This window comes from Lagenorhynchus albirostris, chromosome X (genome assembly GCF_949774975.1).
Source record: "Lagenorhynchus albirostris chromosome X, mLagAlb1.1, whole genome shotgun sequence".
NCBI lineage: Eukaryota > Metazoa > Chordata > Mammalia > Artiodactyla > Delphinidae > Lagenorhynchus > Lagenorhynchus albirostris.
In genome coordinates this window covers 89,228,042-89,253,370 of record NC_083116.1, presented here as the reverse complement: position 1 = coordinate 89,253,370, position 25,329 = coordinate 89,228,042, and the positions used below count along the sequence as shown (strand labels likewise).

The following is a 25,329-nucleotide window of genomic DNA, read 5'->3' as shown; positions in this document are numbered from 1 at the left end:
TTTCCCACAAGTTGGGCACAATTTGGTTACAAAACTTGACCTGACTTAACCAGGAAAAATTTTGGGTCCTGGCCTATCCCACTTACTGTGAATGTCCACACCATTCCTTGAGGAAATATTAACGTGTTTTTTTTGTTTGGTTTTTTAACGGGACAGTCTCAGACACCGCTGAGAGTGTTAAATAATATGCCTTATACGTATTGAGAAAACTTTCTAAAATCCAAGATATTCCGAATTCTGGAAACATACCTGAGTTTAACCCTGGCCTCGGCCGTTTTTACAGCTAAGGAAACTGAGGCATTCCCTTCCAAAGCCAAATCCCCATGGTTCTGAGTTGAGGCAGCCCTAGGCGCATTGGTATTCTAAAAGCGTGAAGGGTCTCTCCAGTGCAACACATGGCTCGCAGAACTGCCAAGCCTCAGAGGCTGGCGCCCCCGTAGATGGGACGCCCTGAGGGCTGTGCGCCGGGCGGGTAGAATCCTTGGCGGGAGGGGCAAGGGGGCTTCCGGGGCGGCGGCCACCTGGCCCGGCCCGCTCCGGCCCCGCCCGCTTCTGCTCCGCGCGGTGATTCACTCCCTCCTTCGCCCCGGGGCCCCCTTCCCGGCCAGACGGCGGGCAAGACGGCTGGGTGTGTACCGTCCTCGAACCCACGAGCAAGCGAGCAGATTCTCCGCGCCTCTCGGGACTCCGGTCCACGCCATGGCGGATTCCGAGCGCCTCTCGGCCCCCGGCTGCTGGGCCGCCTGCACCAACTTCTCACGCACCCGAAAGGGAATTCTCCTGTTTGCTGAGATTGTGAGCGTCCCGGGACTGGCGGGTGGGCAAAGGCGGGGTAGGGTGGCTGGACTACGCGGAGTGGGGCAGCTCCGGGGGAGGCAGGCGCGTGGCCCGGGCTTCTTGGCAGTGGAGCGAGGGGTGCGTGGGTTGGTGGCGCAGGCCCGAAACCAGGGGCGCACGGAGGACGAGTCAGTGAAGTTTGGAGAAGGTGGTCGGGAGCTGCTGGCCCACGGGGTCAGGCAAGAGGCCCATAGGGGCATATGGGGGGCCCCATGGAGAGAGACCCCATAGACTTATCGGTGGACTCATCGGAGGGGTCCCCAGGGGCTGGGTGTTGGGGTGCATCCCGTGGCAGGGCGTGGCGCGGCCTGGGCACTGGCGGGAGGGTTGGCAGAGCGCCCAGGGGCGGGACCTGTTGGGGTGGGGCCCCCGCGCGCTAGTCCCGCGGGGTAGGGTGACCAGCCCTCCCCCAGTTCTTCCTCGCCTCTCTGTGGTGGGGTGGGAGGTCCTCAGCTATTTGGGAGCCTTGGTTTCCCGTCCCTCTCAAAGTGGGCGCCTCCTTTGAGTCACTTGTAAAAGGGGTGCGGCGCCTTTAATGGAGCCCTGCCCCTCTGGTATCGCTCTCACCGTTTCCCAAAGGGGTTGCTGGGAGAACCGCACGTCCCGCCCTGTCAAAGCCCTGAAGCTGGCGCCGCGAGTGCTCACTAAAAAACACCTGAAGGCACCACTCCCGGCAGGCCATCCTAGAAGGGAAAAGAGGGGAAACTGAGGCACCTAAATCTACTCCTTATTAGCTGGGTGATCCTGGATAAGTCACTTCATGTCTCTGTGCCTCACTTTTCTCATCTATAAAATAAAGATACTAATGATAGTACCCAGCTCATTAGGTTGATGTGACGATTGAGTGAATTGATACTTGTACAGCTCTTAGAACAACATTTGCAACACAGTGTGCACACAATAAGTGTTTAGCTATTATTATTTGTCATTTCCCAGTCCTGGTATGCATCTGAGTTTGAGGCCCCCAATTTAAACCAGTCCCCTCAGCCCTGGGAGTTGATTGAGGCCCCCTTTCACATATCCTTCCAGATATTGTGCCTGGTGATTCTGATCTGCTTCGGTGCCTCGACATCAGGATACTCCTTCTTGTCGGTGATAGAGATGATCTTTGCTGCTATCTTCTTTGTCGTCTACATGTGTGACCTGCACACCAAGATACAGTTCATCAACTGGCCTTGGAGTGTGAGAAAGGGGCCACAATGGCAAGGCTAGGGAGGGGCTCGGGAAGTTGGGATTGTGGGGGGAATTCTGGACACTGACTTCCCTCTTCTCCCTACACCTCACAGGATTTCTTCCGAACCCTTGTAGCGGTCATCCTCTACCTGATCACCTCCATTGTTGTGCTTGTTGAGAGAGGAAACCACTCCAAAATCGTTGCAGGGGTAAAGGCTGTGGAGTCAGCTCCAAAGCACAGAGAGAGGGGTTTGAGGATCCTGGGGTCATTTCTGCCTCCGCTTCTGCCAGAAAGTGTGTGACCCACAGTAGGTCACACTTGTCCTCAGGGCCTGCAGGAAAGTCTGACCCAGGCCCTGGTTGTCCTCCCCAAATCATTTGCTGTAAAGGGCCATCCCTTGTCCGACACAGAGACTTTTGTGGGAAGCACAGAGAGGTGGCCCCTTTGTCGATACACTAGACTATACCATCTGCTAGAGCTTTGTCTCAATGTACAGTATGAATGGCGTCCCCTATATGTGGGGCCACTGTGTGGCTGCACTGTGTTGAAAGGTACTAGGAAGAGGGAGGGTGGGGTAGAGTCCAGTCTCTGGCCTTTCCCTGGGGCTCTCTGGCTTGCCAACCTGGGGCTTTAGCTACCATCCCTGCATGGGGTAGTCACTGGAGGTGGTGGATACAAGGAGGCCAAATAGGCTGACTAGCCTAATCCACTCCCACCTCACTCCCATCCCCATCCCCAGGTGCTGGGCCTAATCGCTGCATGCCTCTTTGGCTATGATGCCTACATTACCTTCCCCTTGCGGCAGCAAAGACATACAGCAGCCCCTACTGGTAAGTGTGTGGGTGTGTTGGGGGGGGTGTTGCTAAGGGGGTGAAAAGAAAATGGGTCTCCCAAGGGGCATGAATGCCAACTCTGTCTCTTATTGATACTTAGGTCTTTAGTGCCAATAAGTACCATAAGCTTCAGTATTCTTATCTGCAAAATGGACATATGGATCCAGCCAATGCGTTCTCTCTTTTCCTCTTGCAGACCCTGCAGATGGCCCGGTGTAGGTGAACTCCCTTCATTTCTCTCAGCAACCTGCAAATAACACCTCCATCGAAATAACTCCTCCCCGCCCCTACTACAACACTCCCAGTCAACTCCCAGCCCCCTACTGAGGTAAAAGTGCCTTTTTCGCGAGAATTTGTCTTCCAGGCTGCCAATCAACTCCTCTGGGTATGGCCACCTTTATGGGTGTGCCTAGGTTCCCCCTTCCTTCTGCAGTATCCAGACGGAGACACCAGTTCTGCCTGGACAATGCCCCCACCTAAGCCACAAAATGACGGAAGAGGGTGCCTCAGATTTCAGACTCCAGGCCCCAGGTTGTAACCCACTCCTAATAACCTTCTCAGTGTGCATGTGTGTGTGGGAGGAGAGGGGTTCTGTGGAGGAATAAATAAATAATAAGCAGATTATTAGAACATATGATAGTGAATAAATTAATCCTTTGATCAAATGTAGCTAAATCTCAAGCATCAGGAGGGGGAAAACTGGGGGGAGCTGGAGCAGCTGGAGCAAGGAGGTAAAGAAGCCAGGCCTGTTTTAAAACAAATATTAAATTACTTCAGTAATACAAACAGATGAAGGAGGGAGGAAGGCAAGGGATTTATGACTTAAGTTGGGGGGCTGGGTCATCATCTACACTGACTTGAGAATGCAGCCCTCCAGAACTGTCACTCCTTCAAGCCACGATGCAGTTCTTGTCTCTGGCCTGGCGAGGCATCCCTGGGCGAGAGTTCCTGGGGAGCTGTGGAGATGGGGAATTGGGGGTCTCAGTTGCAGTGTCCTGAGCAGGCATTGGCCTGCACAGGTGTGGGGGCAGTGGGATGCGTTCCCCTAGGAAGAAGCCGTCGTCCTCTGAGGATTCGGAACTGGGACTGGAGGGCGAGCTGGAGCAAGATCCCGAGTCCGACCCTGATCCCAAGTCACATCGATGGTGGCGACGTCTGCCAGAGTGGCGGCGGTGATGGTGGTGGTGGTGATGGTGGTGGTGGCGGCGATGTATGGGGCCCCTGGGCGGGGGGCTGCGTGGCCTGCGGCGCTGGGCTGGGGGCACACTCAGGGACCGCCGCGGGCCTCCCTCAGACACCAAAGGGTCGCGGAAGCTGACGCGTGGGGTGCTCTGGCGACCAAAGGCACCATCTTCTGGGCGCGGGTCCGGCTGGCCGGCAGGCCCTGAGGGTGGTTCGGGGACACTGCGGAGCCCCAGCTCGGGCATGGAGTGGCGGTGAGGGGCCCCTCTCAGAAAGCGGGCAGGCTCCTCGGGGCCTGCAGCTGGAAAGAGAGATGGAGCGACTCCCTGTATCTCTCGCCCCACCCCTACCCCAGCCCAGGGGAGGCCTTTGGAAAGGACCTTCTCTCTCCCCCATCAGGACTGGGAAAGTGGAGGCAGGCATGGGGCGGGGCAGCGAGGTGGGGAGTCCGGGAAATGTGAGGCCTGGGGCAGGTTCTGGGTGGAGGGAAGGTTGAAAGCAGGAGGAACGGGACCAGATGGATTGGTGTATGGGGTGTGGCCGGGGTGGGGGCGTGGCTTCTGGTGAAAGGGGAGTGGCATAGGCTGGAGCAGACAGAGTCTGGGATAGAATGGGGGCGAGGCCTGGGGGGCGGAGGGTGAGGGGTAGAGGGTTTGGAGGAAAGGAGCAACTTGGGCTCAAGCTGGGACAAGTTGAGGTAGGGAAAGGGCCCTGTACAGAAGTGGGGTGGAACCTGGGTTCACGTTGGGGTGTAGTTGGGGATGGAGACTAGGCCTGGAATGGTTTGGGGACGAAGCCAGGGCTGTGATGGGGGCGGGGCCAGGGATGCCACAGGTGAAGGACCTGGGCGAATCAAGGGGCGGGGCCAGGGTTGAGGCGGGAGCACCGGAGTGGCTGGGCGTGGCTGGAAGGTTGGCTCACCAGGCGCTGGCTCGGTGCTGGTGCCTTTTGTGGAGGTCTCAGATGCCCCCTCCACAGCAGAGAAAGAGGCTGTAGAGGCTGTGAGAGGTGTGGAGACCGTGCCTGCGCTCCAGCTGCGGCGGCCGGGCCCCTGAGCCGTGAGCTCGGACCCCAGGCTGCAGGCTCGGGAGCAGAAGATTAGGCCACGGCGTGGCAGGAAGGGGCGGCCCAAGAGGGCTCGCCCACAGCGACTACAGCAGAAGCAGCGGTCTGAGGCGTGCCAGTGCTGGCCCTCATAAGCCATCTGGCCCTGGTCCAGGCCTGCGGGGATGGACACGAGGGGGAAAACTGAGGCAGAGCCCCCAGGCATATTCCCAACCCTCCTGAATAGGGGCCCTTCTTGGGAAGAGGCAGGGAATCTGAGGCAGGGTACCCAGAGATGCCCTCTCCTCCCACCTCTCCAGAATGGGGCCCTTCCTCATCATTCTCTCCTGGAAACTGGCTGATAAATGTCTCCTCTGCCTCCCTTTCTTTCCCAGGGTGGGGGTAGACACTGGACTCCAAGATGTGGGTCAGGCTTAGACATTAAGAGGTGGCTTCAGGTGGAAGGAGAGTGAAGGTGGACCTGAAGAAGAGGCCTGGGTGGTGGCGGCAGGACATAGAAGGTAGGGCATGGCCTTGGTGGGAAGGGAGTGGGTCTTAGAGAGTAGGGTCTGGCTTAGAAGGTAGGGTTTACCTAGGCTGATGGAGGAGAGTCTTAGAGAATAGGGCATAGCTTGGAGTAGGGGCCAGGCTGAGAGGGTAGGAGGGTAGCTATGGTGGGGGGGCAGGGCTAGGAATTAGAGGGCACTCTGGAGGTGGACCTAGATGTGTAGTGGTGCCTAGTGTAGGTGGGGTTTAGAAAGTATGGCATGATGGGGGACGTTGGTAATGGAATTGCAGGGAAGGGTATAGGGCTACAGTGCTGGAGCTAGACTTAAAGTATGGGGTATAACGGAAGATGGGGCCTGGAAGATGCCCCCAGGAAGAATCCTGGCGGTGGGGCTGTGACCCAGCTGTCCATCCATCCCCCATCCAGTCCCATGTTCACCCACCAATGTGCTCCCCACAGCCATCACAATACTCCGCGTGGCGGGCCTCGTAGCAGGCGCAGCAGTGGGGGCGGCTCTGACGCATGACATAGCGCTGCCCTCCCAGTGATGCTTCACACTCAAAGCAGCAGAAGTGACCCATGTGCCAGTGCCGGCCCTCGGCCTCTGTGCACTCAGGGGAGAAGATGATCTGGGGGGCAAAGGCCATCCATGGCCATCAGAAGGGCCTGCCCCTGCCCACCCTCCGTTCACACCCCTGGGCAGAGAGACACGAACCTCGTCACAGGCTTGGCAGCGCGGGCGCAGGCGTTCAGCATGGTGGCGACCACAGTAGACCTTGCCAGCATGGTAGAAGTAGATGAGGTCCACCAGCAGCTCCCGACACGTGGAGCACACAAAGCACTGTGGGTGCCAGCAGGCACCCAGGCCTGCACGGCTGGCAAACACGGCGATGTCCCCACCTCCAATCTGCTTCCCGCACTGCCAAATGACAGGTGGATGCCGTCACCATCACCAAGATGGTAGGATGGATGGGGGTCAGCCAAGGCATGTCACACGTGGGCCTTCCCCGTGGCCTTTGTGACCGGCCCCATCCAGGGGGTAACTGAGATAGGCCCTGGACGCTGCTCCTGGGGGAGACCACAGAGACAGGCCCTATTTCTCGTGGGTGGCCTTAAAGGCAAGTCTCCCCTTTAGGGGGTTGCGGAAACCATAGAGACAGGCCAGGCCCAGTTGGGGGATCTTAGCAACAGACCTCACCTAACAGTAAGATCTAAGGTTAGGCTCCACCCACCAGGGGGGCCTTAAAGATAAATCCCACCCATCACCCAGCTCTAGAGACAGGCCCTGCCACTGTGGGTTGGTTCTTAAAGACAAGTCTCAATCATAAGAGGACCAAAGAGATAGCCCACGCCCCATGTACACTGCATGGAGGGGAGAAAACTTTCCAGGGCCTGGCAGATGGGCCCTGTACCCCAGGGCTTGGAGCAAAGGCACCATTACTCACTGAGGCCCTCCATGGCTCACCTCCTCACAGATGGCCCCAGTGATGGTCACGGGGAAGATGCGCACGGTGCCTCGCCCCAGATTCTCCCGCTTCCGCTGCTGGCTGAAGGCTCTGAGTTCTTTCTTCTCTTCCTCTTCCAGTGCTGTGCAGTACTGTGCCTGGAGTAGTGGGGATCTTCCAGGCTCCTCCCCTGATGCCTGCCCCCAGCCTTCTTCCAAATTTCATCTATGCTCAAAAAATTTACTTCTAGGCCTTTATATAGATGGTGCTTCCTGCCTTAAATACCCACCCCTTACCTCTTCTGCTGTGGTTTTGCCTGTCCAGACCTGTCACCTCAGATCAGCTCACCTTTCCTCCTCTGACCCTGCCCACTTCTTTCCAGCTGCCCAGCATTTGTCCAGGCTGTGTCCCCTACCTGGCATGCCCTTCCTGTCTTCTGTCTCCTCACCTCACTGTCATGTGGGGGCAGCTGGTGCAGCAGCTGTTTGATCCTGTATTTCTCCCCGGGACTGTTGACGTAGGGGACCTTGTCCTCTGGAAGGCAGCTGAAAAATTGGTATACCTGGGAGGACATGGGGGATGGGAGAAAACAATTGAGACTAGGGGTGATGCAGTGGGATCGTGGGTCCCTACTTTTCTGAGAAAATTAAAGTCATCGTGAGGGAACTTCTATTGACCCCCTCCTCCCTACAGGCCAGATCATTTCTGCCACTTCCTAAGCATACTGAGAGTTCCCTCATGTCTTGACCCCACTTTTCACTCCATCTGCTGCTCCACTTTTCTTTCCCCTTTATAGCAAAATTCCTTGAAGGAGTTGTGTGCATTTGCTGTCTCCACTTCCTCTCCTCCCATTCTCTCTAGACCCCACTACAGTCAGGCTTCCCCGCCCCCTCTGTCCCTGCCTCTTCTCCAAAGCTATTCCTGTCATAGTCATTGATGATATCCACATCGCTGAACTCATTGTTCAGGTCTCAGTCTTCATCCAACTTGACCCATCAGTAGCACTGGACACAGCTGGTCACTCCCTCTTCCTGGAAACACTCTGTTCCCTTAGCTTCCAGAACACCACACAGCCCTGGGTTTGTTTCCTCCTACCTTATTGGCTGCTCCTTCTCTGCCCCTGTTTTGGTTCCTCCTCAACTGGCCAACCCCTAAATGTGGGAGGGTCCTCAGGCTCAGTCCTTGGTCCTCTTGCCTCTGTCTACCTTCAGTCCCTTGGGAATCGAATCCACCCTCATGGCTATAAATACCATCTCATGGCTAATGCCTCACAAATGCATACCTCCAGCCCTGTGACCTCTCACTTGAGTTCCAGACAACGTGACCACTCAGATGTCCGACAGGCATCTCAAACTCCAGATAGCCAAAACCAAACTTATGCTCTTAGCCCTCAAACTTGCTCCTGCCTTGGCCTGCCCCATATCAGTCAATCCATCCATCCTTGGGGTCATCTTTGACTCCTCTGTCACACCCACAAGCAAATCCTCTCAGCTCTATTTTCAAAATATAACTAGAATCTGACCACCACTCACTACTTCCACTGCCAGCGCCATCACCAGTCACTTGGACCACTGCAGTAGCCTCCCTTTCACTGATCCCCTGCTTCCACCCTCTTACAGTCCATTCTACACTCAGCAGCCAGAGGGATTCTGTTAAGTCCTAAGACAAATCACATCCCTTCTCTGCTCACAAGCCTCTTGTGTCCTCTCCCTCATTCAGAGTGGAAGTCAAAGTTCTGTCCATGGCCTCTGCCATCTCTGACCTCACCTCCAACTACTCGCCCCATTGCTTACTGTGCTCCAGATACACTGGTCTCCTCGCTGTTTCTCATACATGCCAAGCACACTCCTGCCTCAAGGCCTTTGCATTAGCTGTTTCCCTTGCCTGGATCGCTCTAACCTCAGATATCTGCATGGCTCACATCCTCACCTCCTTCAAGAAGCTCAAACATCATACACTCACAGAGGTTGACCTGGGCACCCTATTTACAATTCTAACATCTCTCTCTCTCTCTCCCCCCCTCCCTCTCTTCCACTTCCCTGCTCTATTTGTTCCGTAGCCCTTACACCATCTGACGTATATTTACAGGTTTGCTTATTGGCTCTTGCTCCCTTTGGGAATACAACCTCCATGTGGGCAGATGTATTTTTTTGTGTTTTGTTCATTGCTGTGTTCTCAGTGCCTAGAACATTGTCTGACATGCGGTAAGTGCTCAGTGACTGTTTGTTGAATGAATCAATCAATGGAAATGTAGTGAATGAAGTGCTGGGATAAGACCTGAGGTAAGGGGAGGACAGGAGAGGGGTGAACAGGTCCTGAGGAACTGGCCCAGCGATCAATCCGGGTTCCCTGCTAGACCACAGAGGGGTCAGAAGGACATGCACAGTCTGACCACGCACCCTAAAGTTTCCCTGGAAATAGGTTCCCACTTGAGTGTGCATGTGTGTGTGTGCCCACTGGTGAGCAAGAGTGGGTGGTGGTGTTTGGTCACCTGCTCGGGCTTGAGACCAGGGGGCACCCAGGCATACTCCTCTGAGGCACAGCCGGAGTCGTCGTCAGAGATGGAGTGGCGCTGGAAGTCTGAGATTAGCCGACACATGATGCGTTCCAGGTCCACAGGCACTGTGTGCACGGCGTGCTCCTCCCGTGGGCATTTGCAGTGCTGGCAGATCTTTCTGAGGAGACCGGGATGGGGGGTCAGCTCCTAAGGGATGGCCCACTTGGACCCCTTGGCAGCCCAAGGAAGTCCAACTGAGGGCCAGAGACGTTCAGATTATCACCAGCAAAAGACTCTGAGCCAGACAGGGGCCTGGGGGCGGTGCTGAGCGGAGGTGGGGCTGTGAGCCAGACTACTGTCGGGAGTTGGCCGGGGCTGTGAGGGGCAGAGCGGCCAGCTGGGGGCAGGGCTGTGAGCTGGGAGTGGGGCTGCGGGGCCTGGGCCGAGGATGTGAAGGGGTGGTGGGGCTGTGGCAGGTCTCAAGGCCATCCCCTGACTTTCAGCACTGGGACTTGGGTCACACTCTCCCGGCAACGGGCCTGAGTAGGGGTGGGGCTCTGAGTCTGAGATTGGAGTTATAAATCTAGGGGTTTCCCCTCATGACTTTGGACGTGGTGGGGGAACTTTCCCTAGGGGTGGGCTCTAGCTTGTGCTGAGGCTCTGAGCCTGAGTGAGTAGGGCTCTGTCTGTGGTATTTTATGGGACGTTTTGGGTACAGGGCTCCACTAGGATAGGACCTGGGTCTGGGAGGGGAGTTCTGAGCCCCAGAAGGGGGCTGGAGGTCAGTGGGCGGTTCTTAGAGCCCGGGACGAAGGATCTCCCTAGAGATGGGACTCAGAAACTTGGAGCACATTTCTGGGGGCGGGGCTGTGTAGTAGGCGGAGCTCTCCTGGGAACTGGACAATTGGGAATGAGTCAGGGGAGGGGCTCTGGACCTGAGCTTTCTCTAAGACCTGGCTCAAGCCTAGGGGCGTGGCCTAAGTTGGGGGGGTCCCCTAAGGGCAGGTTCCTATAAGGGCAGGACCCTGACGAAGACAAGGTCCTGGGATGGTCACCTACCTCCAGCCATGCAGCAGGAAGCCGGGGCACTGCTCCCTGCAGGAGTTGCAGGGCTGGCCTCGGTCTGGGTCCTCTGCTTCTTGAGGCTGTAGTGGGAGGGGGCAGACGCGGGACCCGGCGAGGTGCGCGCGGGCGGGGAGGGAGAGAGAAGTCAACGCCCGCCTCTCCACTCCGAGGCCGGCAACCACACGCCGGGGCATGTCCCACCAGGGCAACGCCGGGCAGGCTGGGACAGAGTCCAGAGCGCGGGGGAGGGGGACACAACCGAGGTAGAGGCGGGGGAGCTGAGGCCACCTCCCTGTATGCCGCCCCTCTCAGGGAATTCCCCTCCCCGGGCCAGCACTGGACTCCCCTCACCCAACCTCGACACCTCCCCACCAGCCTCTGACTCCTCCAGGCCTCAAAACACCTCCCCCTGAACTCAGAGTACTCTCCCCACCAGAGCAGAGCCCCTAATCTGGGTGTCTCCTCTCAGGCCTCATCTCGGCCCCTTCTCCACTCAGGAAGCCAGCAGCACTCCAGTTCCACAGGGTAGGAATCTGAGACCCCATCCTTACTTGGGATCCCCACGTGAGCCCTGCTCCTCTTTTCAGAAGCTCAAGAGCCCATCCCCCAAACCCTGGCTTCACCTTTTCATACCCAAGGAACTGAGACCCTCCTCCAGGATCTCAGGAGGCCCTTGAGCCATTCAGAAACCCACACCCCAAGAAGCCTTGGCCCTTACCCCTCATATCCTAGGGCTATTCACTCTTCTGGACCACCAAACGCAGACCCCACCCAGACAGCCCCTCCAAGGGAAGAGAGAGACCCTCCTATCTAGGAAGTCAAAAGCTTCCTGGCTCAAGTGGAAGCCTGGAAGCCCTCTCCTCACAAATCCCAACCACTCGACTCTCAGTATTAGGGCACCCCAGGAATGTAGGGCCTCACTCCTCAGTTCACCTTCCGCCAAGGTACAGGAAGAGGTCCCTTTTCTTATAAGCTCAGGAGGCCCCTGCTCAATCTAGGACTCCAGGACCCAATCTTTTGGCTCTCAGAATCCCCTCCCATAATTCACCGGAGAGGGGAGTGCACCAGGTCCCCGGGGTGCTGATAAAGGTGTGCGGAAAGGTGATTAGGGAGCAAGGGCCACCACGTTCCTTCATCCACATACTTCCAGCAGTCCCAGGCCCTCCGGTTTGGGAACCCTGAGGATGGGGATTCCCAGATCCTCTGGGAGCGCCTCCTCGCTATCCCTATCCCCTGCTCCCTCTCCCGGGCCTCAGTTTACCCTGACCCCCACCGCTGCCCTGAGTCTCGCTCACCGCGCGCCCTGAGCGGCGCCTCCGGGACCCACGCGCGAACATGGCGCGCCCAGGCAGGGTCAAGCCGGGCCGGGTCAGGCGAATGGAATCCTTGTGGCCGTCTGGCCACCGCGCATCCGGCAGGGGAGCTCTCGGTTCCGTAAACCTGACACCGGCGTAGGAGGAGCGCGCCCAGCGGGGTCCGCCCCTGGGCCTGTTGTCTCTCCCGGGCCAAGGCGCCTCCTGCCTAGAGGTGAGGGGCGCGCAGCCCAGGAACGCCGTGCGCGAAAGCTTCCTTGCACTCCTGCCTGGGCGGGAGCTGGGCCTCAGAAAACACGGGCCCCAGAGCCCCCAGGGTTCCACATGGTCTCTCACAGGACATTCTAGGTCTTGAGGGCTCTGTAGTGGAGGACTGGGAACTTGGAAGTGGCGACCTGACCGCAAGGAGTGTGCGCTACAGTACTTGTACTGACGCTTTGTGTGATTTATCTTGGATGTTTATTTGGGGGATGGGTTAAAGCCACCTCTTGGCCCCCTCCCCACTGGTGATGTTCTGAGGGTCTCTTTCCCCCGGATGAATGCTGCAAGAATGGTCCCAAGCCCCATCGCAGCCCCAGCTGGTGCTCCCTCACCCCATCAGAGAGCTCGATCTTATGTCCCCGCCCCACGTCCCTGTTCTCATCCGTTTTCAGAGCCGGAGGGGGTTAAAGTTACCGGCCAGGTTCCGAGGCCCTCTTCCCTGTTCGCTCCCCATCTTTACAGGCCCAGCTGCGATGCCCCCTAAGTCCCGAGAAATAGATTTTCAAGCCTTCCCTCCCCTGCTCTCACTTTTCCCTCTCCAGTGATTCTTTCCCTGAGCTCATTCCCTGAGCTAGGAGTCTCTCCGCGCTCTCAGGCTTCGCTATGCCTCGGGGCTGGGAGGAGGGGGTCCCCGGCACACAGCCAGAACTCCGGTGCCCGGCCAGGGTCTCTAATTAGGCACCGCGGTGGCGGCGGTCAGCCGGGCCCTTCATCGTGGGCGCCGGGGACTTCACCCCCCATCCCCACCGCGCCCCATTACGCACATCCTGGTCACTTCCCGCCCCTCCCTGCCCCAGGGAGGAGCCTGAGACAGGTTATAGGGAGTGAATGAAAGAACTAACGAGTCACCTTGGTGCCCCGCCTCCCGGCCTTGCAGCCTAGTCGGTCTCCCGGTTCTCCAGCTGGACCAGAGACAAGGAAATAAGAGAGACATCAGGGTCTGAAGAATGCGAGGCGGGTGGCTAGAGGGAAGTCTCCCTTTGAACCGTTTGGGGATTCAAGGACAGGGCTCCACAGGGGCTGGGAAGGGGCATGGCTAAGGGACCAGAATTAGAACCGAACCCTAGAAAGACTGGGCATTCGGTAGCCAGTAGTGGGGCAGTTGTCAGGGCTACTCAGAGAGTGACTTAGAATGATCGGCAGGCGAGAGGCTTCACAGAGGATAGGGCTCGGCAAAACACTGTTGGAGGGGCCGAAAATGGTGGGGTGACTCGAACGGTGTCCAGCAGGTCAGAGGCGGAGCTTCCTCTCGCCTCCTCTTCCCCATCTTTCTCTCCCCCCTCCAAAAAGACACACTGAGAAGTAAGAGCTGTGTGGACTAGGTGGTTGAGGAGTTTATTTAGGGGAGAAGAATTAATCATATTTTTTCCTTCTCGGGGATGGAGTCTTCAAACAATACCGAAGGGCATGGGAAAGGGTGGGGGTCTGGAGAGGAGGGGGAGGGGCCACAGCCAGACAAAATGGCAACACACAAGCACAGGCACTACCGACGTCACAGACACAGCAGAGGGTGCAGGATAGGGGCTCCAGACCGGGCCTCCAACCACTCCGGGACGGATGGGGATGTGGAGGGAGGGAGGAGGCCGGGGGGGGTGGAGAAGGGTAGGTCGGCCCCACAGACCCTTTGGCTCTGTCCTCTGATTGCCTAGCTGTCCCATCTCGGGGTAGGCAAGGGTGTGGGGGGTGCCTCTCTCTGGATCCCACCCCTTACCCTCCAAGTCTTATCTCTCAGCTCTTCCCAGGCCTCCTCAGTCCCCAGCCTTGGCCAAGGATATTCCCCCCTACCCCTAACGAAACCCATCCCTCAGCTCCTAACCAAGCCTCTCACCTCGCCCTCCCCACTGCCAAGCCCAACCACTTTAAAACACATTTTCTTCACTGCTCCTTTGCGGGGCCGGGGCTGCTCCTTCAGAAACCACCATGCACGCCCCACTCTAAGTCCTGAACTGTCTAGAACATGGACCACGACCTCACTCCAAGTTTGGCCCATTCCTGAACTCCACTTCTTGCCTTGCCCAAGGTCGGCCCCCTTTAGAATCAAACTCTGTCTCTCGGAGTGTTCAAAGCCACACCCCTTCCATAGATTCTGGTCCCAATCCAAGGCCCGCCCACTCTGGGGCCTCACCCACAGCCTGCTTCAAGCCCCACCCCTTCTAGAACCACGCCCTTAGCGTTTTTCCAAACCAAGTGTCCAGGTGCCAAGTCACACTCCTTCCGTAGAACCCTGTCCTACTCCAACCCCTGCCCACTGTGGGCCCACCCGCTGCCTCACCCAAAGCTCCACCCCTTCTAGGACCACACCTTCAGCTTCCTTCTAAGCCCCATTCTAGAATGCTGTAGGGCACCCTTCTTCTTCAGACTCCAGATCCAGTATGTCTGGAACCCAACCCCTCTGCTTACTAGCCCTGTTCATTCTAGAGGTCCTCTCCAAGACCACCTTGGGTCCCAAGCTCCCCCAGCCTCTGCCTTTCTCCTCTCTTCAGAGTTGCATTTTCCCTAATGGCCCCTGTTCAGGCATTGCTAGAGGAATCAAGGCCCGAGTTGGGAGGAGGGGAGGGAGAGAGGGGAGAGCCTGAACTCACACCCACCCTCCCCACACAGCCTTCTGTCTCCTCCCTGTCCCCCTTACAGAGCCCCCCAACCTCAGGGCACAGGGCCAGGGAACAGAGAGGGGCCAAAGGATGAAGGGGAAGGGGTAGGGGTAAGAGAGGGGCCCATGCAAGATCGGGTCCCTAATGCATAAGGGGAGTGGAGTGGGGGCAGGGCTCAGACAGATAAATAGATATTTATATATAATATATATATATATATAAACAGCAAAGACAGTTAAGGGTCTCCTGGTTTGAGGGGTGGAGACCTGGGGTGTAGGGATGGGAACGGGGGGCAGTCCTTCTCCTGAGCTCTTGCCTACCAACGGGGTCCTCCCGGGCTGCACTGACCTGTGGAGACAAAAGATACAAAAGGAGAGGGGGTCCAGACACAGGTGGTGCCTTTAGGGAAGGGCTGGGCTGCTATGCCTCTGCCCTGGCTTCACCCACTACCTGCCATGACCTTTCTTCCTTCCTTCTTCCTTCACTTATAGTCTTGGGGTCAGCTTCATCCCAGCTGCCCCTGCTGGGAAGATATACCTTGCCTTCACTAGATTAGGTACCAAAGAAAGTATGGTTTCCCCTTCTCCCAATCCAAAAAAGTCTGTTAACAGGTACTGTACTCCTCATTGGTGGTAAACTATATTGAGCAGAGCAAAGATCCTTATCTTTGTGGAGCTTACATTGTAGCAAGGGAGAAAGACTTAAACAATTACCATGATGTATAAATAAGTTATCTAGTATGACATAAGGTGATAATAAGTGAAATGGAAAAACAAAAAGTAGACTGGGGCGAGGGGGATTAGGAGTGACAGTAGGGGAAGAAAGGTTGCTGTAGTAAGTAGGCAGTCAGAGAAGACCTCATTGAAGAAGTGACATTGGGATAAAGACTTAAGGAGGTGAGGGAATGAGCCACACAGATAACTGGAGGGAAGAGCATTCCGGGTAGGGAGCGCAGCCAGTGCAAAGGCCCTGGGGTGGGACCACATCTAGTGTGTTTGAGGAACAGCAAGGAGATCAGTGGGGCTTCAGTGGAGTGAGCAAGTGAGAATGGTAGGAGGTGATGTCCGAGAGGTAGGTAATGGGGTCACATAGGAGCTTGTAGACAAGGTTGTGAGGACTTCAGCTTTGACTCTGGATAAGGTATAAATCAACTGGAGATTTTAAGCAGAGAAGAAGAGTAAAATGATAGTAAAATGTCTCATGCTGTGTTGTTTCTTTTATTTCCTCAATAAATGTTTCTTACCATTAGTAGTGCTCTAGGTGATGTGTCTATAGCATAAATTAGTCATGGTCACATCCCCTAGTCTAGTAGAAGAGACAGTCAATAAACATATAAACTAAAAATTACAGACTGTGATAAAGAAAAGCACAGGGAGAGGTAAGAAAAGGGACTTGTAAGGAGTTGGCCAGGTAAGGTTATCAGTGTGTGTGGGTGTGAAACTCCAGGGGGAAAGCAAGTACCAAGACTGTGAAGTTGCACTGTGCCTGGTACATTGATGTGGCCAGTGTGGCTGGAACAGAGTGCGGGGGAGTGGTTGGAGGTGAGAGGTCAGAGGAGTGAAGGGTGGGGCTAGATTGTGTAGGGCCTCGTGGGTCATAGTTTTGGCTTTGGCTTTTAATCTGAGTGAGATGGGAGCCCCGGTAGAGCTCTGAGCTCTGAGCATAGGAGGGTCGTGGAGTGATTTAGGATTTAACAGGATCGTTTCCCACGCCATGAGCAGAATATAATGGGAATGGGGGTGGAAACCAGTGAAGAGGTCCAGGGGGACAGTGGGAAGATTATGGATATATTTTGAAGGTAGAGTCAACAGGAATTTTTAGTGAATTAGATATGGGATGCCTGATAAACTCCTCCCTGCCCTTTCCATCCTGGCCAAGTGCCAGAAGCTACCTCCACCCATGTGTTGCCACCTCCTTGCCTTTCCCCTCTAACGCCATCAGCCTGCCTCTACTCCCCGTCTTCCCCCCTCACATTTGAGGGAAATCTCGCTTCTCTTTTGAGGCCCAACAAGAAGGCCGGCAAGACTTTCCAATGCGCCCACCCCCACCCCACCCCGCCCCGCTCCGCCCGGGCCCTTTTCTTCTTTGAAATTCCACACTACCTCCCTCGCCTCCAGGGTTGCGGAGAGGTGGCGGATCTGTCACCTCCTTCGGATTAGTGATCTTGTCTGACCTTCATGATCCAAGCCCGTTTACCCTCATCATCTATTGACCTTATCATAACGTATTGGATAAGACCCACCTCTTCTTCCCTCCATGGCTCCTGCGCCCAGCGGATTTCCCACTACGCAAGTCCTCCTGTTATTCCCTCCTTTCATTGGTTGCTCTGCCCACTTCTCTCTCCCCTCCCTTCCCTCAGAGCAGCACTTCTACCTCTCTCCCATTGGCTTTTCATTCTGCCTATTTTCAAACACCACTCTTCTGCTCTCCACCATTGGCTAGTTTTTCGCCCCTAGCACGTAGCTCCGCCTCTCTATTGGCTCCTTCAAATTCCCATCCTTACCTGTCCGGCCAGTGTCCTACTCCTATTGGTTCACTAACCCGCCCATGAAAGGATCATGAACCCTCCTTGGCCGCCCCGCCTGTCTGTCACTCACCAGACTACATCTGATTGGAGAAGGAGGTGGGCGCACCCTGAGGGCCATAGCCTTGCTGCCCGTAGTCGCCCTGAGGCCCGTAGCCACCGCCACCGCCACCGGCTGGCTGCCCGTAGTCAGGCTGATAGCCGCCCTGGGGCCCGTAGGAGTCCTGGGGCCCGTACCCGCCGGGGCCCTGCCCGTAGCCTGCCTCGCCGTAGGCATCCCCGGGCGCCGGTTGCTTCTCGGGGGCGCCGGGAGGAGCGCGCAGGAATGGGGCGGCCCAGCCTGTCTCCTTGAACACGAACCACAGGTTGCCGACCCAGAGCACCAGGTTCAGGAAGCCAAACACCTGCGGGGAGACAAAGCTCGGCTGTTGTCCTGCGCCCATTGCCCTGGCGGCCCCGGGGAACATCAAGGCCGCTTGCGTTGGGCTTGGATTCGCGGGCCCCGGGATAGTGGTGGTTTCCGAGACCCTGACCCTCCGAGTCCCAGCGCATGAATGTCAATGTGCACAAAAATCACCTTGGTGGGGAGGGGGGCGTGGGGCGTGTTAGAATTCAGATTCCCGGGGATGTTGAGATATATCAGTATTGCATATATGTGTTTATGTATTTGCATATGTACACGTTTATACATGTACAAAATATAGTAAACCTAATTTTGTAATATATAGTAAAATGCTAAGCATAAATTTTTATTAAATACGTAGATATACCGCTAATGGATGCATATATACACATACATATGTATATACAAATATATGTATAAATACCCATGTATAAAGTATATAAATATACGCTTTTATATTAAAACAAATATATACATTTGTATAAATATATACAATGTAATTCAATTTGGGGACGGAAAGTAATATTTCCACTTTACAGCTGAGGAAACTGAGGTGCACAGAGGCTTAGTGGCTTAGATCTTAGATCTGTCGTAGCCAGCAATTGACAAAAAAAGAGTTGGAATCTGAGGATCTGTAACACTTGTATACGACTTACCATGTGCCAGGCCCTTTTCTAAGCACTTTGTATGTTATTAGTTCACTACTTAACTTTGGAGCAGGACCTCTTATTTTCAATTTATATGCTCAAACTGAGGCCTGAGAAGCTGAGTAACTAATTTCAGGTCCTAGAGCTTGCAAGTGGCAGAGCTCGGATTTGAGCTCAGTCTGACTCTGGCCAGTAGGGGGCGTCCATACGGGAAACATTTCAAGTTATTCTTTCATTTTGCATATAAGGAAACAGGTCCCAAGAGGGTACTTACTGAGTTGCCAGAGATTCTACATGACTAGGCTGAGCCTGTGATCCAGGTCTCCCAAACCTAACTGGACAGAAGATCTCACGTTCCCCTTTTGGGGACAGTCTGTGGTGTCACAGTGGTTACAATTGCTATCTCATCCTACAAGGCTCTGTTGTTGGCATGCCTCCTCCAGGGAGCCCTCTTGGATTTCCTCTGAATTCTCCTCTCATTCTCTCTCTCCACCACTCCCCATGCCAGACTAAGTTTCCCAGCCACCCTCCCCAGCTGGCCCAGCCAGCTTCCCAGGGCTTACCACCGAGGTGTTGAGGCCAGAGGTCACAGGGTCCCTCAGCTCCTTGCATGTATTCCCCGTCTGGTGGCAGACAGGCATCCCCTTGATAATGTTCTCTGGGTCCGTGGCCATCTTCACATCTGACAGCCCCTTGGCCCAGGCCGACGAGCTAACCAGCCACATGAAGGCGAACACTGCCGTGGCCAGAAAGTCCTAGGCCGGGCAGGGGGGAGGGAGATGGCACCATGAGTGGGCTGCTTCATGCTGGGCTGTGGGGCCTCCTCAGATCACAGGCTTTCTTGGGAGGGGCGTCTCCCAGAAGAGGCTTGTCTCTCCCCTGCCTTTCCAGCTCTTGAAGCCCCCAACACTCACTTGAAGGTGGCCCTCCTAGCTTGGGCTTGTCTGTGCATGTATGTGTATGTGACAGAGGGTGTGGGAGTGTGACTGTGGTATGTGGTGTGTGTGTGTGTGTGTGTGTGTGTGTGTGTGTGTGTGTGTGTGTGTGATTCTGTGAGATGGTTGCCAAGTCTGTGGAAAGTAGTGTGTCTTTCCACTTTTATCTGAATGTGGGAATTTGTGTCATTTTGTGTCTGGGATGAGGGTGTATGAGTACAGCTGTGTAGGAATCAGTGTGTCTGTGTGGTGTGATGACAAGCATGATTGTCACAATGAACCTCTGTGTGCTGCTTTCTTTCATCTAGACTGTAGGGTTTTGTGAGAGGTGGCAAGTTTCCAGGTGTCTGGGATTCTGTGTGGGCTGTGGGTGTGTCCCTGTCACTCTGATTCGGTGTCTCTGATGCTCATAGCAGCAGCAGCAGTAATGTGTGCGGCTGTTATCAGGGCCGCTTGCATGTGGGCCTGTCTGGGATTTGACGTGGCCTCTGAACATGGCTGTGTCCCTAAGGCTCCATGTCCCCTGGCCCCTGTATGCATACGAATGGCTGTGGGAACTCACCAGCATGGGCCCTTTGTTGTTCTCTCGGTACTTGTTCTGCAGGAAGATGTAGGTAGCCAGAGCCCCCATGGAGTAGAGGAAGGCAAATACGGCCACAGTGACAAAGAATTCAGCCGATGAGGAGTAGTCCCCCACGAGGAAGATATTTTTAGGGTCCCCTTGGCAGGTGGGTGCCTCAAAGTACACTTGGTACAGCCTGTGGAGAGAGGTGGGCAGGTGTGGCCCAGGCCCTAAGAACTCCCTCCCCTCCCCCCTGCCCAGTCATGGGTGTCCCCCAGATTCTGACAAGGTCCCAGGAAGAGGAGGAAATAACCATTCACGAGCACCTACTGTGTACCAGTCACATTTCATTGATTGCTGAGAGCATGCTGGTGAAATAGGTATTACTCAGCCCTCACTCCAACCTAGGTACTTTGGCCCCTTGGTTATTCATAGAACATACCAGGCACCCTCCCACCCTAGGATTTTTGCCTGGAATGCTCTTCTCCTTCAAGCTTTGCTCCACTAGTCACCTTCTCAGTGAGGTCTTCCCTGATCTATTTAATTAAATCTAACCATTCCCTCCCAGCACTCCTTAGCCCCCTTCTTTGCTCCATTTTCTCTGTAGCTGTGATACCCCAGCTGACATACCATGTATTTTACTTTTTTCCTTGTTTTTTCTTGTAACTACAAGAGGGCAGGGCTTTTTCCTTTGTTTTGTTCAGTGTTGTACCCTTAAGGCCTGGAACAGTGCCGCCACATAGTAGGCGCTCAATAAATGTTCATTAAATGAAGTATATGGAGGCAGAAACAGAGGCTCCGAGAAACGCATTAACTTGCCTAAAGTCACACAGCTTGTATAGGAATGACAGAGTTGGAATCTGAACCTTGTGTTTTTCCCCTTACGTCATGTTGACTCTTCTCCCCACCTCACTTCAGGTCCCCAAGAGAAAAACAAATGTGTACATAGCAGAGGAGAGCCCAGGGACTATAAAATAGGAGGAGACAGACAGAAAGACAGGAGGGTAGAAGGGATGCTGGAACAGGATTCGTGTATGTGAGGTGTGGGCGGGGGTGGGGGGGAGCTGTAGACTGGGAAGGCATGTGAGGCTAAGGCCTTTCCTATGGTGTGATGGAAGAGGGGTCATAAGGAGGAACGTGCGTGGAGAGAAAGAGCAGGGTGAAGTCCCAGAGCTCTGGCCTCAGGTTGGGGGGCAGGATCCAAATGGTGCCAGTGCCCTTGTATAGCAAAGGCCCTAAGGGAAGGGCTTACACTTATTGATCACCTCCATTTTACATAATTTTACATAATTTCTTCACTTAATGACCCTCCCCCACAATTCTCTAAAGCAGGCATTATTATACCTGTTTTACAGATGAACAAACCGAAGCTCTGCAAGGCTAAGTTACTTGCACAGGGCTGCATGGCTGCTAAATGATGGAGCTAGGAGTTGGAGCTGGGTTTAAGTTTCTGGGTTTCTAGGGGGAATGAGGGGTCTTTGGGGGGGATTATTGGGGCAGTGGCAGGGTTGGTCAGGGGGACACAGGGCAAAGATTTTTTTCCCCTGGGAGGCTTGGGGGTGAAGGGCAGATCATCAGCACCCGAGGTCCTAGACATGGGAGGAGTTGGGGTGTCCACAGATTTTTCTGGTCTTCTAGATCCCCAAAGGGCCTGCTCTCAGCAGTATCCCATGCTGCAGCTCCCACTCCTTCCCCAAACTCTCTTGGTTTCTGTGAACTGGTGGATCCCTGGTCGTCATCCCCCCCTTCCCCAGCCTCTCAGACCACGCCTCCCTGGTGCCCCCTTTTCTTTTGATTATTGCTCAGGCCCTGCGCTGGCCTATCTTCTCTTCAGTCTTGCCTCTCACCCTGGGTGATCCCCTGAGCCTACATTTACCCTTAGTGCTCAAAAATCCCTAATTTCCAACTCAATTCCTGATCTCTTTCCTGAGTCCTTTAAACTTATTTATTTTCCTTATTTTAACAAACACTTATGGAGCGCTTCTTGTGTGCCTGGCACCGTGCTAAGCATTTTACAAGTATTAATTCATTTAATATTTATCATAACCCTGTAAGGTGGGTATTATTATCCCCTTTCACAGATGAAGAAATGGAGACCCAGAGAAGTTATGTGATTTGTCCTAGTAGTGGAGGAGCCTCAGGAGCCTCTATTGAAATTGTGTCTGTGGGTCTCTGTCTTCCCATTCCTAGGAGGTAAGCCTCCCCATGAGTGCAGCAACCTTGCCTGCTTGTGCTCACTCTTGTGTACCTAGCACCCGGCACACGGTATGAGCTCAATAACTCTCAGAACTGTTTAATTTGGCTTAATCCTTCCCCATGGCTAAGCAGCACCCCCTCATTATTCTTTATCATAAAACCCTGCATGAAGATGCCCTCCTTGGATTTCTCCCAATCTGCAATTATCCTCTTTAGTCATTTGTTTATTTGTTATAATGTTGGCTCCATGAGGGTAGGGAGCTTGGTCTGTTTTGTTCACTGTTATATCCCCAGCACTTTCAGCAGTACCTGACATACAATAGGTTCTGAAAAACTGTGTATGGGATGAACGAATGGGAATTAAATAATAATATTGGCTAACATTAATTGAGCACCTACTGCCTTAAGGATATATATATATGTGTGCATATATATATATATATATATATAAAATTTTGAATCTTGTTTATTGCCAGTCTCCTGCCCCTCCTCTTCACTAGAACACAGCCAGAGGGCAACAGCCTATGCCTGTCTTGGTCACCACGTGTCCTAGATGTCCAGAGGAGTGCCAGGCACAAGGTAGGTGCTCAGTGCATGCGCAGTGATCTGAGTGGGTGTGGTCTCCCGAGGTTGGGGCTGGGCAGGAGCCGCTGGGGAGGAAGTGTTGGCCGGTCCCACCCCCCACCCCCATCCCAGGTCTGTCAGGATCCCAGGGGTGGGCTAGTGTGGGGGCACACCTGAAGGGGTACTCGAATTCGACCTCGATGTTGAGGTCACTCTTGGTCTTGTTGGCACAGTCCACACTCAGCTGGAGCTCCCCACTGTAACTGCCGCATGTGGCAAAGGCGAAGATGGCAAAGACCTTGGGCAGCAGGGATGGGGATGGCCACGGTGAGCCTGTGTGCACGTGGGATGGGGCTGCCCTCCTCTGGACAGATGGGGCCCAGCATAGGCAGCAGCAGATGGACTGGTCCCCACCCCCACCCCCTAATCAGGGCTCAGTGAGGCCCAAGGACAAGCTGATTAGAGGGGTGTGGCTATCTCTTCCAGTCTTTCTCCCAGTGTCTCTCTTGGTTTCTACCTCTCAATAATGCTCTGATTCCCCTTATTCTGTCTCAGTCTATTTCTGTCTCTGTCTTTGTCTCTCTCTGTATTCTGCCTGTCTCTGTTGTTCTCTGTGTCTGTTTCCCTCGGTATCTCTCTGTCTCTGTTTCTCAATATGTCTTTGTCTTTCTCAGATGTCTCTGTCTCTCTGTATCTCTGTTTCTCTCTCTGCCTCTCTAGTATCTATGTGTGTCTCTTTCTGCCTCTTCTCTCTCTCTCTCTGAATGTTTGTGTGTGTGTGTGTGTGTGTTTCTGTTTCTTGGTCTGTCTGTTTCTATCTCCCTGCTCTGTCTCTGACATTATCTCTATGGTGCTCTCTCTGTCTCCCTCCTGCCTCTCCTTCTGTTTATCGGTTTCTCCTTTTCTCTTTTCCCGGAGGGTCTCTTCTTCTCCCTCTGTCTCTTTCTCTCCCCCACCGCATTTCTCTTCCTCTCTTCCTGTGTCTGTTTCTCTTTGCATCTCTGTTCTCTGTGCATCTTTCTCTGTCTCCCTTTTCTTTGTCTCTTTCTGTTTGTTTCTCTCCCATCTCCATATCACTTTTTTCCTGGTATTTCCATCTCTGTCTCCATCATTCCCAATCTCCCATTCTCTCTGTCTCCTTCACTGTCTCTGGGTTTCTCTGGCTTTTCGTCTCTCCCTGCAGCAACCAGCTTCAGTCTCCACCTCCCCTGCCCCTCTCTCACCTCAGGAGAGGAAGTAGGACGTCGCAATCTTCCACTTGAGAATGGGGGTACCCTTGGCCTTATGTGGCGTCACATCACAGCCCATCTGTTCTCTGGCCCCAACCCCCTGGGACTTCACCCAGGAGCCCAATTCCCCCACCCCCTTCTGCCCCCCCCACCCATCCATCCCTCCCTCCTTATCCCTACTCCATCCCTGCTCTTCCAGACCCCACTACCTCCCTCTTTCTCCCCACAGCCCAGACCACACTCACCCATTGCAGCACCTTCACAAAGCCGAGGGGCTCCTTGACCACCCGGAACTGACCCCCGGCCACCAGCTGAGGAGAGAAACGGTGGGGAGGGGTGGGGTTGTTGGGGATGGAGAGGGAGGTGGGGGACAAGGCCACCAGGCAATGACCCCTGGGGATAAGGCATGTGATCTCTGGGAGGGAGTGACGTTTGGAGAGGCGGTGAAAAGGAGAAAGTGACACTTTGGGGAAGGTGTGAGCTCAGGGTCTCTGAGAGAAGGTCCTTGGGGTTCAGGGCTGGTGGGGACGTCTGGGGAGATGGTGAGATAGATGGCAGAGGGCGTCAGGGGTGAGTAAGATGGGGATGGAGTCAGGACTAGTTAGGGAAGGGGAGAAGGTCTGAAAAGGTAAAGGTGAGTCAGATGGTGAAGGGGATCGGGTGAAGAGAGTGAGGAAGGAGTTGGGGTTCATTAGGGTGGGGGAAGGGGTCTTGGATGGTGAAGGTGAGTCATAACAGGGAGGGAGTCGGGTTTGCTAGGGTGGGGGAGGGATCTGCAGCGGTAAAGGTGAGTCAGATGACGGTGGTGGGGTGTCTGAGGTGATGAGGATGGGGAGGGGTTAGTCCTGGTTAGAGATGGGCGAGGTTCTGAGGTGGTGAAGAAGAGTTCGATGGCAGAGAGGGTCTGGACTGATTTGATTAAGGTGGAGGAGGGCTAGGACATGGCTTCACTGCATATGTGCTGGGGGAAGGGGGACTAGGGGTTTGGGAGAAGCGAAACTGATCGTCCCCCTTGGTCTGCTCTGGGGGAAGAGGTGGTCGTCTATCAGGGTACCATCTCTGTTTGGAAGGGGCAGGTGTCAGCCCTCCCCTTCACCCCCGCCCCCACGCCTTCTGTCGCTCTATTTCCTAGCTCATCTGCAACACCCCCCATCTTCCTTCTACTCTCCCCTCCCCTCCCTCCTTGCCCATACCCTGGCTCCAAGACCCCTTCTTCCTTCCCGGTCGCCCGTAAGGAACTGGCTTCTGGCGGCCCCCGCTGCGGCAGTGAGGACGGCCCTCGCTGCGGCAAAGGGCGCACTCCTTCTTTTCTCCACCTCCCCTTTCCTCCCCTCGCCTGCCGCAGACCCCAGCCCCAGCGCCGGGGACCGGGTGTCCGCTGCTAGGATTCTGGCCACCACCTCTTAGAGTCGGCGGATTCGCAGCGACCCCGGCGAGGAGGCCGGCCAGCGGCGGGCTCTGTCCGCGGTGCTGGAACGCGTACCTGATTCACCACGTCCATGTCGGCCAGCAGCAGCAT

The 25,329-nt window shown here is 54.9% G+C and overlaps 3 protein-coding genes across 5 annotated transcripts; 1 reads left to right on the top strand and 2 right to left on the bottom strand.

The window, feature by feature from the left end:
* The first annotated feature begins 537 nt into the window (after window positions 1–537).
* PLP2 (proteolipid protein 2) lies at window positions 538–3,478 on the top strand. Its single transcript, XM_060137478.1, has 5 exons — window positions 538–795; window positions 1,867–2,019; window positions 2,124–2,219; window positions 2,751–2,841; window positions 3,041–3,478. Exons 1-5 carry the CDS (start codon window positions 700–702, stop codon window positions 3,061–3,063), a joined length of 459 nt encoding a protein of 152 aa, XP_059993461.1. The 5' UTR covers window positions 538–699; the 3' UTR covers window positions 3,064–3,478.
* A 111-nt stretch (window positions 3,479–3,589) lies between these two features.
* Window positions 3,590–11,992, bottom strand: PRICKLE3 (prickle planar cell polarity protein 3). 3 transcript variants are annotated; one of them, XM_060137476.1, is made up of 9 exons: window positions 11,881–11,992; window positions 10,580–10,665; window positions 9,515–9,698; window positions 7,472–7,585; window positions 7,044–7,181; window positions 6,294–6,497; window positions 6,021–6,207; window positions 4,948–5,247; window positions 3,590–4,327 (listed from the first exon to the last, which is right to left on the bottom strand). In XM_060137476.1, exons 1-9 carry the CDS (start codon window positions 11,920–11,922, stop codon window positions 3,735–3,737), a joined length of 1,848 nt encoding a protein of 615 aa, XP_059993459.1. In that variant the 5' UTR covers window positions 11,923–11,992; the 3' UTR covers window positions 3,590–3,734. The 3 variants fall into 3 exon arrangements, with proteins under 3 accessions (XP_059993459.1, XP_059993458.1, XP_059993460.1); XM_060137475.1 differs by having other exon boundaries at window positions 10,580–11,979; XM_060137477.1 differs by lacking the exon at window positions 11,881–11,992 and having other exon boundaries at window positions 9,515–9,774; window positions 10,580–10,692.
* Window positions 11,993–13,477: 1,485 nt separating this feature from the next.
* Window positions 13,478–25,329, bottom strand: SYP (synaptophysin). The gene is made up of 7 exons (XM_060137130.1): window positions 25,294–25,329; window positions 24,056–24,121; window positions 22,755–22,879; window positions 19,822–20,017; window positions 18,888–19,079; window positions 17,348–17,678; window positions 13,478–15,098 (listed from the first exon to the last, which is right to left on the bottom strand). The coding sequence occupies exons 1-6, from the start codon at window positions 25,327–25,329 to the stop codon at window positions 17,352–17,354; spliced, it is 942 nt and encodes a 313-aa protein (XP_059993113.1). The 3' UTR covers window positions 13,478–15,098; window positions 17,348–17,351.